General features: G+C 34.7%; 3 protein-coding genes across 4 annotated transcripts in view; all 3 read right to left on the bottom strand.

The window, feature by feature from the left end:
* The window catches only part of mical3b (microtubule associated monooxygenase, calponin and LIM domain containing 3b), a 39,050-nt gene extending 30,884 nt beyond the window's left edge, over window positions 1–8,166 (bottom strand). For both annotated transcript variants that reach the window (XM_051107408.1, XM_051107409.1), the window contains exon 1: window positions 7,911–8,166. The gene's annotated coding sequence lies outside the window, so the exon portion shown is untranslated. The remainder of the gene's footprint in view (window positions 1–7,910) is intronic.
* LOC127163905 (putative transporter SVOPL) lies at window positions 795–3,687 on the bottom strand. Its single transcript, XM_051107421.1, is given in 13 exon segments — window positions 795–1,038; window positions 1,133–1,246; window positions 1,353–1,442; window positions 1,532–1,613; window positions 1,730–1,841; window positions 1,928–2,026; window positions 2,028–2,160; window positions 2,240–2,303; window positions 2,535–2,659; window positions 2,738–2,809; window positions 3,084–3,182; window positions 3,312–3,412; window positions 3,513–3,687. Coding segments are annotated over 13 exon segments (1,245 nt in total). The 5' UTR covers window positions 3,655–3,687; the 3' UTR covers window positions 795–1,026.
* A 1,573-nt stretch (window positions 8,167–9,739) lies between the features above and the next one.
* LOC127163849 (putative transporter SVOPL) overlaps window positions 9,740–12,673 on the bottom strand; it is a 48,679-nt gene continuing 45,745 nt past the window's right edge. The window contains exons 2-11 of the mRNA XM_051107313.1: window positions 12,602–12,665; window positions 12,397–12,522; window positions 12,179–12,307; window positions 11,119–11,192; window positions 10,811–11,007; window positions 10,601–10,712; window positions 10,381–10,462; window positions 10,202–10,291; window positions 9,982–10,095; window positions 9,740–9,887 (exon numbers count right to left, since the gene is read on the bottom strand). Of these exons, the coding sequence (XP_050963270.1) occupies window positions 9,876–9,887; window positions 9,982–10,095; window positions 10,202–10,291; window positions 10,381–10,462; window positions 10,601–10,712; window positions 10,811–11,007; window positions 11,119–11,192; window positions 12,179–12,307; window positions 12,397–12,522; window positions 12,602–12,665 (1,000 nt within the window). The 3' untranslated portion in view covers window positions 9,740–9,875. The remainder of the gene's footprint in view (window positions 9,888–9,981; window positions 10,096–10,201; window positions 10,292–10,380; window positions 10,463–10,600; window positions 10,713–10,810; window positions 11,008–11,118; window positions 11,193–12,178; window positions 12,308–12,396; window positions 12,523–12,601; window positions 12,666–12,673) is intronic.

Below are 12,673 nucleotides of genomic sequence, written 5' to 3'. Positions count from 1 at the left end.
AATACTGTTGATGAAATGACGATGGAAAACGCATTTTAACCACAAATTAATCATGGTTTTACTAAAAATAAAGTAAAAACAACAACAACAACAACAACAACATAATTACTATAGTTAAACCATTTAAACCACAAATTAACCATGGTTTTACTACAAATAAAGAAAAAAAGTTACTGTAGTTAAACCATTTTAATCACAAATTAACCATGGTTTTACTACAAATAAAGACAAACAAAAAAACTTAATTACTATAGTTAAACCATTTTAACCACAAATTAACCATGGTTTTACTAAAAATAAAGCCAAAAATAAAAAACAAAAAAATAAAAAAAATACTGTAATTAAACCATTTTAACCACAAATTAACTGTTTTTGTTTTGTTACACTAATTGAAACTTATGACCAAAGCAGATCTCTCTCCTAATTTACTCCAAAATGTTTGCCCCTTATGAAAAGTAACCATGATTTTACAAAAAAAAAAAAAAAAAAAAAAATAGTTATAGTTAAACCATTTTAACCTCAAATTAACAATAATTTTGCTACACTAACCATAGTTTAACCATGGTTTTTGCAGTAAAACTGTGCTTATTCAAATGATAATCGATATGAAACTACAATAAAACCATTGTAATATTTGTAAGGTACAAAACTAAATTTGAGCAGATAACACTACACTTATGGAAAATTGGACTACAAATATTGATGACTAATCTTGTTTATAAGAGCATATAGAAAGTATAGTTCAATAAAATGCTCAGTAACACATGATTTAACCCTTTGTCACCAACTATCAATATCAAGTAGTAAATCGTAGTTTTGTCAGGCTTTGTTGTCCTAATCCAACTAACTGTTAAAATCGAAAATATGCCAACAGAGGAAAAAGGGTTGCAACATCTTTTGCATAATTATTTATGAAGAACACAACACAAGCAACATTAAAACTCATAAAAAACTTGTTACAGCTTTAATATGACATCATGTTTTGTTACAAAAGTGCAATAGTCCTTCATTTCCATCAGGCGTATTTCAGGCATCTTGCTGAAATAGAGGAACAAAACAAAATGGCAAGTTGTTAAACCGTCTTAATTTGACCTCAGCGAAAATCTGTTTTGAGAAATGGGAAGATGCTTACTAGTAATGCACGTCCTCTAGTCTCAATGGGCAAAAATGCCACTCCCACCGCACAAATCAAACACGCTGTGGCGAACGGTGACAGTGCCAGAATCACAGACTTTGACATTAACACCTAAGCCACATGCAAACACAGTGTCATCTTTGTGGAAATCAAATACACACAAATCAAAACACAGAAATTATCAACAAATAACTGCAAAGTCAAACACATAGAGCACCTGTGCAATAAAAGGTGCGATCATCCCGCCAACCCGACTGAAGGATGTGCAAAAGCCCATTCCGATTGAGCGCACGGCTGTGGGATAAACCTGCGCACAGATACAAATCATGACAATTTTAATCTTGCGGTGAACTCCTCCTTTAAGAGTAAATAAAGTGTTTACATGTTAGGTCTCACCTCTGCTGTGTAAATATAGACCACATTAAAATTCATGGAAACCACAGAGCGGAGAAGGAAGAGCAGTACTGTGAAACCTAACCTGCATTATTTAGTTTTGTACTTCAGCTGCATTTCTAACACATGATCACAAGAGGGCCACAAAATACATATACACAGTACACACAAATTCTGTTTCAAAGAGAACAATATACTCACATTGTTGTGCAAATATTAACAAGCAAGAAGAAAAAGGCTGACAACACCTGAAGTATGGCCATGCTGGGCTTCCGCCCGAATATATTTAACAAGCCAATATTGAGCGGTATGACTGTAGAAAAACACATGGAAAAACGTACATCAGCTTTTAACATTCACGTTGGAAACTGTTAGATAGAGAGGTCAAAGGTCACTCACGTGCCACCTCGCCCACACAGCTGATGAGGAGAGTCTGGTAATCAGCCATGTTGAATGGGATACAGTAACACAGCGCCTCCTCCTGGTTGTGTTTAAATGAAACTCACCAAGAAAAGTCCAATCAGTATGATGCTGGGGATGATAGAAAAACGGATCATCCAGCGCCAGCCCATCGTGGGTACCACTGTCATACCGAGAATAATAATAAGCATAGACCCCAGCATCCAGAAGATCTGTCAACCAATCACAGGTAAGGTGAGTATTGAAGGTTTCCAGTTGAAGGTCAAACATAACTTCAGATTTTGCACTTACTGAAGCAAGAGGCAGCAGAATTGCTCTGTATTTGGCCGGGATGAATTCAGTCTTTAAAACAAATCTTTAAAAAGAAAATAAAAGTTTGAGAATAATTCAATGCATCTGAATTACTGTTTTATGCATACTAGAAAATCAAAGCATCTAATGGCTCTAATGAATGTATATATATCTAATAAAAGATTTTATTAGTTTGTATAACTGTCTAGGCCTGAAAAACAATCAAAATCAAATTCCCTGAGATTTTCAGGTTTGTGCATATGAAAATTATATGAATATATTTGTGTAATCTCACGCTTGAGATGTGGCCGCGATACCACAGCCCACCATACAGCGTAGAAAGATAAACCAGCCATAAGACGGCGAGAATGAAGTGAGCAGAGAAAAATACGATGCCCATATAAAGCCTCCAAACACCACCTGTTCACACAAACACAATTATGTCATCTAATTTACCCAAAAAACAACACTTATGCATCAAACAAGACATCATCTGACCTTCCAACGTCCATATTTGTCAGCAACATATCCACAGAGGACCCCACAAATCATAAAGCCAAAGAACACCATCTAAAATCAAGCATACAGAAAAATTACTTCTGCATTTTATAGTGTAAAAAAAGCATGCATTTTACACACAAAAACTCTGTTTTTCACAGTTTTCCTTTGCATGTGAATCTGGCACAGAAGGAAGTGTTTAACATGAAATACACCTTGCGTCACCTTTAAAAAGATACAAAGAGATCAACCAAACTGGTCGGACGGTCACATATGCGTGTCTCGCACTACAACATTCCATTCCTTTCAAACAAAATCAAAAGCTCTGATTGGACAAGCTCCTCACCGTGGAGACAAGGGCCACCTGCCAATCCTCTAGACGCCATTCGCAGCGAATCTCAGGAGAAACCACAGCCAACAACATGATCTCCATTGCCTCCACTATCTACACACACACACAGAAATTAGCATTAGTAAACAGTAAAAAAAAAAAAAAAAAAAATAAAAAAAAAAAAAAAAGAAAAGTAGGCTGGTTAATAAATAACACAGATGAGACATGCATTATTTGTCTTACATTGGCACTACCCATGATAACAAAAAGCAATATATGGAAGCGTCCGAAGCCGATGCTCTCCACAGCCTCCTCCACGGTGTAGCATTTTGGCTCTGTTTGGGCTACAGAGGTCAAAAATCACTTGAGATGATTGGATGCTTCCTCATCAGTTATAAAGTTTCAGTGTGCTTTGTATTATTGTTTTGTTTGTATGTTCCTCACCTTTGGCCTCAGGAGCTTCGGGAACTTCAGGAGGTGTGTTATTACTGCTGCTGGTGTTGATCTCTTCTTCCAGCTCCACCTCCTGAAGCTGGATGGCATCGACCAGCTGGGTCTTCATGGAAGACAAACGCTTTAATGCCATTCTGTTTGAAAATTGCACTTATTTCCTCAATAGCAGGCACTGGAAAGTAATAGTAAAATGTAAAATGGATGTTTGGTATTTTAATAAACTGAATTCAGTCTTACCATTTACCATTAGATGGCATATGTTTTTTTTCTGTTGTTGTTTTTTTTTTTTTTTTTTGCATGGTAATACCAAAGTATTGAAGCAGAGATAATTATGATAGGATTACTACAGCACTTTTTGTTGTACACTATCACAGGAATATTCTACTGTATTACTGTACTTTCTTGGACTCATTTATAACATGTTTATAACATGTGTACACCTTTCTTTCAGCTGTAAAATCTGTAAATTGCAAGTGATTATGAAAATGTGTGCAGCTAAATGGTCACCACCTTAAAACGACACCTAATTAATGTCATTAACATATAGAATAGCACCAGTCAACGTCAAAATAATTTACTTTAGAATAGCAAGCAGCAAGAATGGCTTAAATTTCCAAAAACCTGCTGCACTTAATAATCAAAAGTGCATACATCTGTTTTCATGTTAAAGACTATTTTTATAAATATTAATGTTGCTGTGGACTTTAGTGTACACACATTGTAAGATCAAATATGTGCATGTACACAAATGAGGCACTGTATATGATCTTATGATCACTAAAGTCTTGCATGTTTACTACATACATTTTCAGATTATGACAAATATGTAAGTAATAACACCAGTTATCATGGACAAACAACACTTTTCTTGTAGGAGCACCACAGAATGCTATACACTGTAAACCCAAACTTTCAAAATACTTAAATAGATTAAGTATAGTAAACTTATTTAAAAAATAAATAAATAAATAAATAAAAGCTCTACTAACTTAGATATTTTGAGTTTATGTGACTTTTTTTAGTTTTTGAGTTAAGAAAACGCATTTAACTAATATGAACTACTTGTTGATGAATGAGGCACCAGTTAAATGTATAATTTTACTATACGTATTTTTTTTTAATTGTTTCAACATTAGTGCAAGCCACTGATGTGAGTTTTGAGTTTATCAGGATTAAAAGAATATTACTCGACGAAATTTCAAAGGAGCAGGTGGCGGTAACGAGCTTCACGCACTTGTTTACCAGACATGAATCTGCAGCAAGTTGGATCTGTGCTCTTAATTTTTCGATGATAATCATCACTGGTCTCAAAGTAAGTGTTTAATATCTCTTTTAAATGTAGTTTGATTAATATGAAGTGGGCCATTTTTCTCTAAATGTTCTGCATAGCAAAGTGTTATCATTACATTTGTACTACTTAAACTTTTCAACCCAGCACTGGCTCAGTTTTGTGATCATGTGTTAAAAGTATCTAATTCCTTACCTTGCTTTCTGGCCTAAACAAATTTAACATGACTGTAATAAAAGGATTAGTTCATTTCCAGAATGACAATTTACTCACCCCTATGTCATCCAGAAAGTTCTTTCTTCAGTCAAAAAGAAATGTATGTTTTTGAGGAAAACATTCCAGGATTTTTCTTCATACGGTGGATTTCAATTGTGGTCAGCGGACTGAAGATTAAAAATGCCGTTTAAATGCAGCTTTTGGACCCAGATGAGTCCTCTGCAATCTTTTGCTGCAACGTGGAACCTACTGTCCTATTTAAAACTGTAAAGTTGCTTTGACACAACCTGTTGTGTAAATAGCGCTGTATAAATAAACGTGATATTAGACTTGATATTGGTTAGCTGGTTATTAATTTCTGTTTGTCTCTCTTATTTATTCAGGAGGAGTCCGATAAACCAGATCTTGGAGATGTTCTGGGGATAGTTTGCTAGATCTCTTCCTCCAGAATGCTATTATTACGGCTTCAAGTAAGGGGGCTTTTGCTTGAACCCCTGTAGAACGGGCCTGGGCTTGGCTAACCGCTCCAAACTACAACACAGCTGACATCAGGGATTCTCATCTTCAGAATGAGTGACAATAACTGTCTGCTCTAATTTTTTGGCATTATATATGCACCCAGCCTTATCACTAACAGAGTTATTGAATGTAAACCTGTAAAAAGAAATCATTTTTTAAAATGTTTGCATTTTTGCTGTCTTGTCCTTTTCAGTTTGAAGCCAGATATCCGTGTACACACTGCCTTTACAGGTTTGCCTTGATATAACACATTTAGTTGACTGTTGTTAGTAATGAGGCTGGGCAATTTAGGGCAAAGAAGCTTTTGTTTTAAAAGGTTAAAAGGACTTATATTTCATTTATCGAGACATACCAAAGTACATCTGCATTTGTTTTGCATTTTTAGGGTGTAAAAGTTTTGTGGTATTGTGGAAAATGTTTTTTTAGACTCTACAGTGTACAGAAATTCATTTTCCACAATAAACAATATATTGTTGTCTTTTAAACATTCATTTTCACTGTGTTAAATGGGAGAGGTTAAGAAAATTCTGTTCAATAAAAGTCATTACTTGAGTTTTTTGAGTTACTTGTACTCAGTGTTTTTAAGGCTTATCGGGGTTTACAGTGTACCCTAACTTGAAAGGTTAAAGGAATACCACAGAATACTCCAAAAATATAACAATTAATGGCCACAGGTTTATTACAGGAAATTCCTAGTATTATTGCAGAAATATGACTATAATAACACAAGAATATTACAGCAATTTTACATACTGTACAACACAGAATCCTGTGGTAAATACTATAGAAATGTGAAAGTAATACCACACAGTACCACAAGAATATTACATAATGTATTATGTAATATTAAAGTAATGTAAAATAATAAAATAATTTTATATAGTGTTTAAAATATAATGTATACTATAATATATACACTGCTGTTTTAAAGTCTTTTCCACTCATCAAAGCTGTATTTATTTGATTAAGAATACAGAAAAAAACAGTAATATTGTAAAATATTATTGTGATTTAAAATGATGGGTTTTTTATTTTAATATACTTTAAAATGTAATTTATTCCTGTGATGCAAAGCTGAATTTTCAGCATCATTACTCCAGTCTTCAGTGTCACATGATCCTTCAGAAATCATTTTATTACACTGATTTATCAATTTAATTTTTTTTTGGGAACCTGTAATACTTTTTTCAGGATTCTTTGATGAATGAAGAGTTAAAAGAACAGCATCTATTTAAAAATAGAAATCTTTTGTAACAATATACACTACCGATCAAAGTTTGTGGTCAGTACATTTTTATTCTTTCTTTTTTTGAAAGAAATTAATACTTTTATTCAGCAAGGATGTATTAAATTGATAAAAAAGTAATAGTAAAGACTTATATTGTTAGAAAAGATTTCTGTTTTGAATAAATGTTTCCAACACCGATAATAAATCAGCATATTAGAATGATTTCTAAAGGATTGTGTGACACTGAAGACTGGAGTAATGATGCTGAAAATTCAGCTTTGCATTACAGAAATTAATTATATTTTAAAATATATTAAAACAGAAAACTGTAATTTTAAATTGCAATACTATTTCACAATATTACACCATTTTTCTGTATTTTTGATCAAATAAATGGAACTCTGATGAGCAAAAGAGACTTCTTTAAAAAACATTAACATTATTACTTTTGATCAGCATATAATATAATGTTTAAAGTTTTGAGTCTTTAAATTGGCAAATTAATTAACAATTTTTAAGGTTTCTATAAAATGAAGTAATTCGTCAGCCTCATCCACTTGACAAGAGAGTGACAGGTGGTTGACAGGCACCTGCTTCCCCTCTGAGTGCTTTCTCCACAGCTACACATTTCTCCTCCAGCTGCCTCTGCTTGACCTCCACCTGCTCCAGTTGACACTGGATTATCTGAGATGACATACATAAAAATAAATATGCATTGTTAAAGAGGCACATACTTTAAACAAGCATGCTTTAACACACACCTGAGCCCTATGCAGCCTCCGTAGCTCCTCCTGCTTGGCCTATCTGCGCGCTACTCTCTGCACTCTTCGTGTCAGCCTGGCGTTAAGTTCCTCCTCCGTTTCTGCTCCCTGAAACAACGTGGTACAGAAACTTATGCTGAAAGGATCCAGGAACGTCACCTACGGGATGTACGGGAATGTACTGTTACCAGGTAAGCATGCACCAAGCATGACCATCCAGCCAGCTGCAGTCATATGCTTTTTCAGCTCTTTCCACATCCTAGCATGTGAACCAATGTAGGTTCCTTCGGATCCTGTCACAAAACATCAACACTGCTGCACCAGATTCCAGACTAACACATGCACACACAAATACATTCAATGCAAGTGAGATTTACCGTGCTGCTTCTCTGCGGCGTGTACATGCTGCTGACATGCTTTCCTTCCTCTTCGCTTGCCGTGCATCTCTGTATCACATAGCTAAAGAACACCCCGTAGATGATTCCCATATTGCAGGCAGTGCGTGTTAATCGTAGAGATTCATTATTTAGTACTGTGGCGGATCAGCTAGTGGTTGGTGTTGGAGTGTTATAGAAGAAGCCCTAAATCTAATCTGATTTACCCCGGGACAGAGGCTTCTTAAAGAGATTAAAGAGCACAGATGAGGGAGGGTAAGAGAGGAGAGGTGGAGGAAAGACAGATCTGGAGAACATTTCCTTAAACTGTAACACTTTTGACTGCTTCAACACAAAATGAGCGTAATGTCTCCCTCAAGTGGTTGTTATTGTATTTTAGATTAAACACCCTAGAAATGAATAATTTGAGTAGTTCATTCAGAAATTAATTTGCCTGTTTGTGGGCTAGACTTCCGGCTCATTAGCCGCGTAGCAAGAAGAATAAGAGGAAACGGTAAAACTGTTTGTACAACATACAATAAATGTTCATAATTAAGATAACACATTAAAATAATATGGTAAGACACACCTATTTGCAATATCAAGCACCAAAATGAGTTTTGTACAGCTAAAAATAGCTGGACGCGGATGAGACCGGAAGCCAGATCCATAACATTAAAAAATGGGAAAAATAATGTAAACACTGTTGATGAAATGACGATGGAAAACGGCGTACGATATTAAAATACACAGGATTACTCTACTAGCAGGTTAGTTAACATACCCAAATTAACCAGAAATATACTCGGCATAAACGTAATATTACAAGTTGTATGGGTAAATATATGACGTGAATTGAAAAGTAAACTGTAACGTACTAACGTGCTTGCCCAGAATGCGTAAAACACGCTGTAAATATGCTCTTTTCGTAAACAGTACATAGAAAATGAATAACTGAAGCAGGAATAATTAACAACATTGTGTTTCAATAGCTTATTACGATGTTATTGCAGGAGCTTAGGTTTTCACTTTTTTTGTTTTGTATGCTGATAGGCTACATGCTTAGCATATGTAACATCATGTTAACATTTTTTATTAATTTAATTCTAAATGATTTTTTTTACTAAATAAAAATAATATTTTTGTTAAAAGTTAAAATGTTAACCCCTTACGAGAATTAACCATGGTTTTTCTACAAATAAAGCCAAAAAAAAATATATATAATTACTATAGTTAAACCATTCAAACCACAAGTTAACCATGGTTTTACTACAAATAAATAAATAAAAAACACAGTTACTATAGTTAAACCATTTTAACCACAGATTAACTGGGTTTTTTTTGTTTGTTTTTTTGTTACACTAATTGAAACTTATGACCAAAGCAGATCTCTCTCCTAATTTACTCCAAAATGTTAGCCCCTTATAAAAATTAACCATGATTTTACAAAAAAAAAAAAAAAAAAAAAAAAAAAATAGTTACTATAGTTTAACCACAAATTAACCATGGTTTTGCTACACTAACTATAGTTTAACAATGGTATTTGTAGTAAAACTGTGCTTATTCAAATGATAATCAACATGAAAACCATGTTAATATTTGTAAGGTACAAAACAAAATTTGAGCAGATAACCTACACTCATAGAAAATTGGACTACAAATATTGATGACTAATCTTGTTTATCAGAGCATATAGAAAGCATTGTTCAATAAAATGCTCAGTAACACATGATTTACCCCTTCGTCACCAACTATCAATATCAAGTAGTAAATTGTTGTCCTAATCCAACTAACTGTTGACGTAAATATGTCAACACAGGAAAAAGGGTTGTAACAGCTTTTGCATAATTATTTATGAAGAACACAACACATGCAACATTAAAACTCTTAAAAAATTGTTCTAGCTTTAATATGACATCATGTTTTGTTACAAAAGTGCAATAGTCCTTCATTTCCATCAGGCGTATTTCAGGCATCTTGCTAAAATAGAGAAACAAAACAAAATGGCAAGTTGTTAAACCGTCTTAATTTGACCTCAGCGAAAATCTGTTTTGAGAAATGGGAAGATGCTTACTAGTAATGCACGTCCTCTAGTCTCAATGGGCAAAAATGCCACTCCCACCGCACAAATCAAACACGCTGTGGCGAACGGTGACAGTGCCAGAATCACAGACTTTGACATTAACACCTAAGCCACATGCAAACACAGTGTCATCTTTGTGGAAATCAAATACACACAAATCAAAACACAGAAATTATCAACAAATAACTGCAAAGTCAAACACATAGAGCACCTGTGCAATAAAAGGTGCGATCATCCCGCCAACCCGACTGAAGGATGTGCAAAAGCCCATTCCGATTGAGCGCACGGCTGTGGGATAAACCTGCGCACAGATACAAATCATGACAATTTTAATCTTGCGGTGAACTCCTCCTTTAAAAGTAAATAAAGTGTTTACATGTTAGGTCTCACCTCTGCTGTGTAAATATAGACCACATTAAAATTCATGGAAACCACAGAGCGGAGAAGGAAGAGCAGTACTGTGAAACCTAACCTGCAGAGGGAGAAAAACATTATTTAGTTTTGTACTTCAGCTGCATTTCTAACACATGATCACAAGAGGGCCACAAAATACATATACACAGTACACACAAATTCTGTTTCAAAGAGAGCAAGAGAACAATATACTCACATTGTTGTGCAAATATTAACAAGCAAGAAGAAAAAGGCTGACAACACCTGAAGTATGGCCATGCTGGGCTTCCGCCCGAATATATTTAACAAGCCAATATTGAGCGGTATGACTGTAGAAAAACACATGGGAAAACGTACATCAGCTTTTTAACATATGACTAAGCTGAGTATGTCAAACTGGTAGAGAGAGAGGTCAAAGGTCACTTACGTGCCACCTCGCCCAGACAGCTGATGAGGAGAGTCTGGTAATCAGCCATGTTGAATGGGATACAGTAACACAGCGCCTCCTCCTGGTTGTGTTTGATCTGGTGCTCTGGATCGGCATCTGTCATACACAGAAGATTTTTCTCCAGCAGCTCAGAGCCGCTCAGAACGGAGCCATAATAGGAAAAGGAGGCCACAAACCTGTGGATGAACAATGCAATACGTCACATATCTAGTATACAAACTGCACAGTAACGGAAAAGTACATTTGCTGATTCTACACATAAATTAAAGGTATGTCTTAGACATTACCATGAGTACCACAGCAAAAGTGATGTTCTTCTAAAAGCCGGGCTGATCAGAGTTGTGGCATTTCCTCTTTCTGTCTGCATACATACAGTCCTGTTAGTTGCACTTGAGTGCGTTGCACACATATAAAAGCATAGATGGATGTATAGAGATATCTATATCTTTTTTCTCAGAATTGTAAGATATAAACTTACAATTGTGTTATAACATCAAAATGGTGAGATATAAACTCTTAATTCTGAGAAATCAAGTCAGATTTGCGAGATATAAACTCACAAATTTCTGCGAAATAAAGTAAAAATGATATAAAGATATAAGATATAAAAATAAAAACAATTCTGACTTTTTTTTTCAGAATTGCTCTGAGTTTAGTTTGAGTTTATATCTCACAATTCTGACAGTTGCAAGTTATTACGTCAGAATTGTGAGATATAAACATCAGATGTTTGTCAAACAATTCAGAGAAAAAAAAAGTAACAAAAATGTAACAAAGCTGTTAGAAAAATATAAAATTAATATCCATTTTTCATACTGTACATTATTATTTAGTGACACCTAAATTCACTTGTAGCATTTAAAATGACTGATTCTAATTTGTACTTTATGCTTTGTACTTTGTCTTTAATTAGAATTTATTTAGAATTTGTATATTAATTGTTTACATGTTGTCTACCACAATTTGAAAATAAATATCCACTATATGGAAATATCAAGAAGAATAACAACATGCAGTAAACAGTAAAACAGTTTACACTACAAACCAGTGTGTTTATAATTAAGATACATTAAGATAATATGGTAAGACACACTGATTTGCAATAATAAGCAGTAAAACAAGCTATTTTGTACAGCTAAAAATAGCTGGACGTGGATGAGACTGTAAGCCAGACCCATAAAATTTACAAATGGCCTCGCCCACTCTTAAAAGGTGGATAAAATCTATATATTACCAAAATAAAATATACAAATATAGCAATATAAGCAATATAAAATGATTTATATTTTATTGCTCAAGTGAAACTCTGTTAGTCAATAAAACACTTTATGAACTTTTCATGCTCACCACTTCAGGTTCTCGTAGTTCTCCTTCAGGTAAGCTGGCGCCATTCATCTGAGCGATCCAATTAAGCGTAGACATGGCTCCTTGTATGTTCCCTGCTGAGACCTGAAACCGTGCAGACTCGGGAATAAACTAAAAAAAAAAAAGGAAAAGAGTGAACAAGTCAGTCAAAGACAAACATCCACTTCAGCATGTTTCAGCACCATTTAGATGAAACTCACCAAGAAAAGTCCAATCAGTATGATGCTGGGGATGATAGAAAAACGGATCATCCAGCGCCAGCCCATCGTGGGTACCACTGTCATACCGAGAATAATAATAAGCATAGACCCCAGCATCCAGAAGATCTGTCAACCAATCACAGGTAAGGTGAGTATTGAAGGTTTCCAGTTGAAGGTCAAACATAACTTCAGATTTTGCACTTACTGAAGCAAGAGGCAGCAGAAACGCTCTGTATTTGGCTGGGATGAATTCAGTCTTTAGAACAAATCTTTAGAA

The sequence above is a fragment of the Labeo rohita genome, chromosome 4 (assembly GCF_022985175.1).
Source record: "Labeo rohita strain BAU-BD-2019 chromosome 4, IGBB_LRoh.1.0, whole genome shotgun sequence".
Lineage (NCBI taxonomy): Eukaryota > Metazoa > Chordata > Actinopteri > Cypriniformes > Cyprinidae > Labeo > Labeo rohita.
Note: the sequence above shows the minus strand (reverse complement) of the source record. Positions and strands in the feature narration are given on the sequence as shown.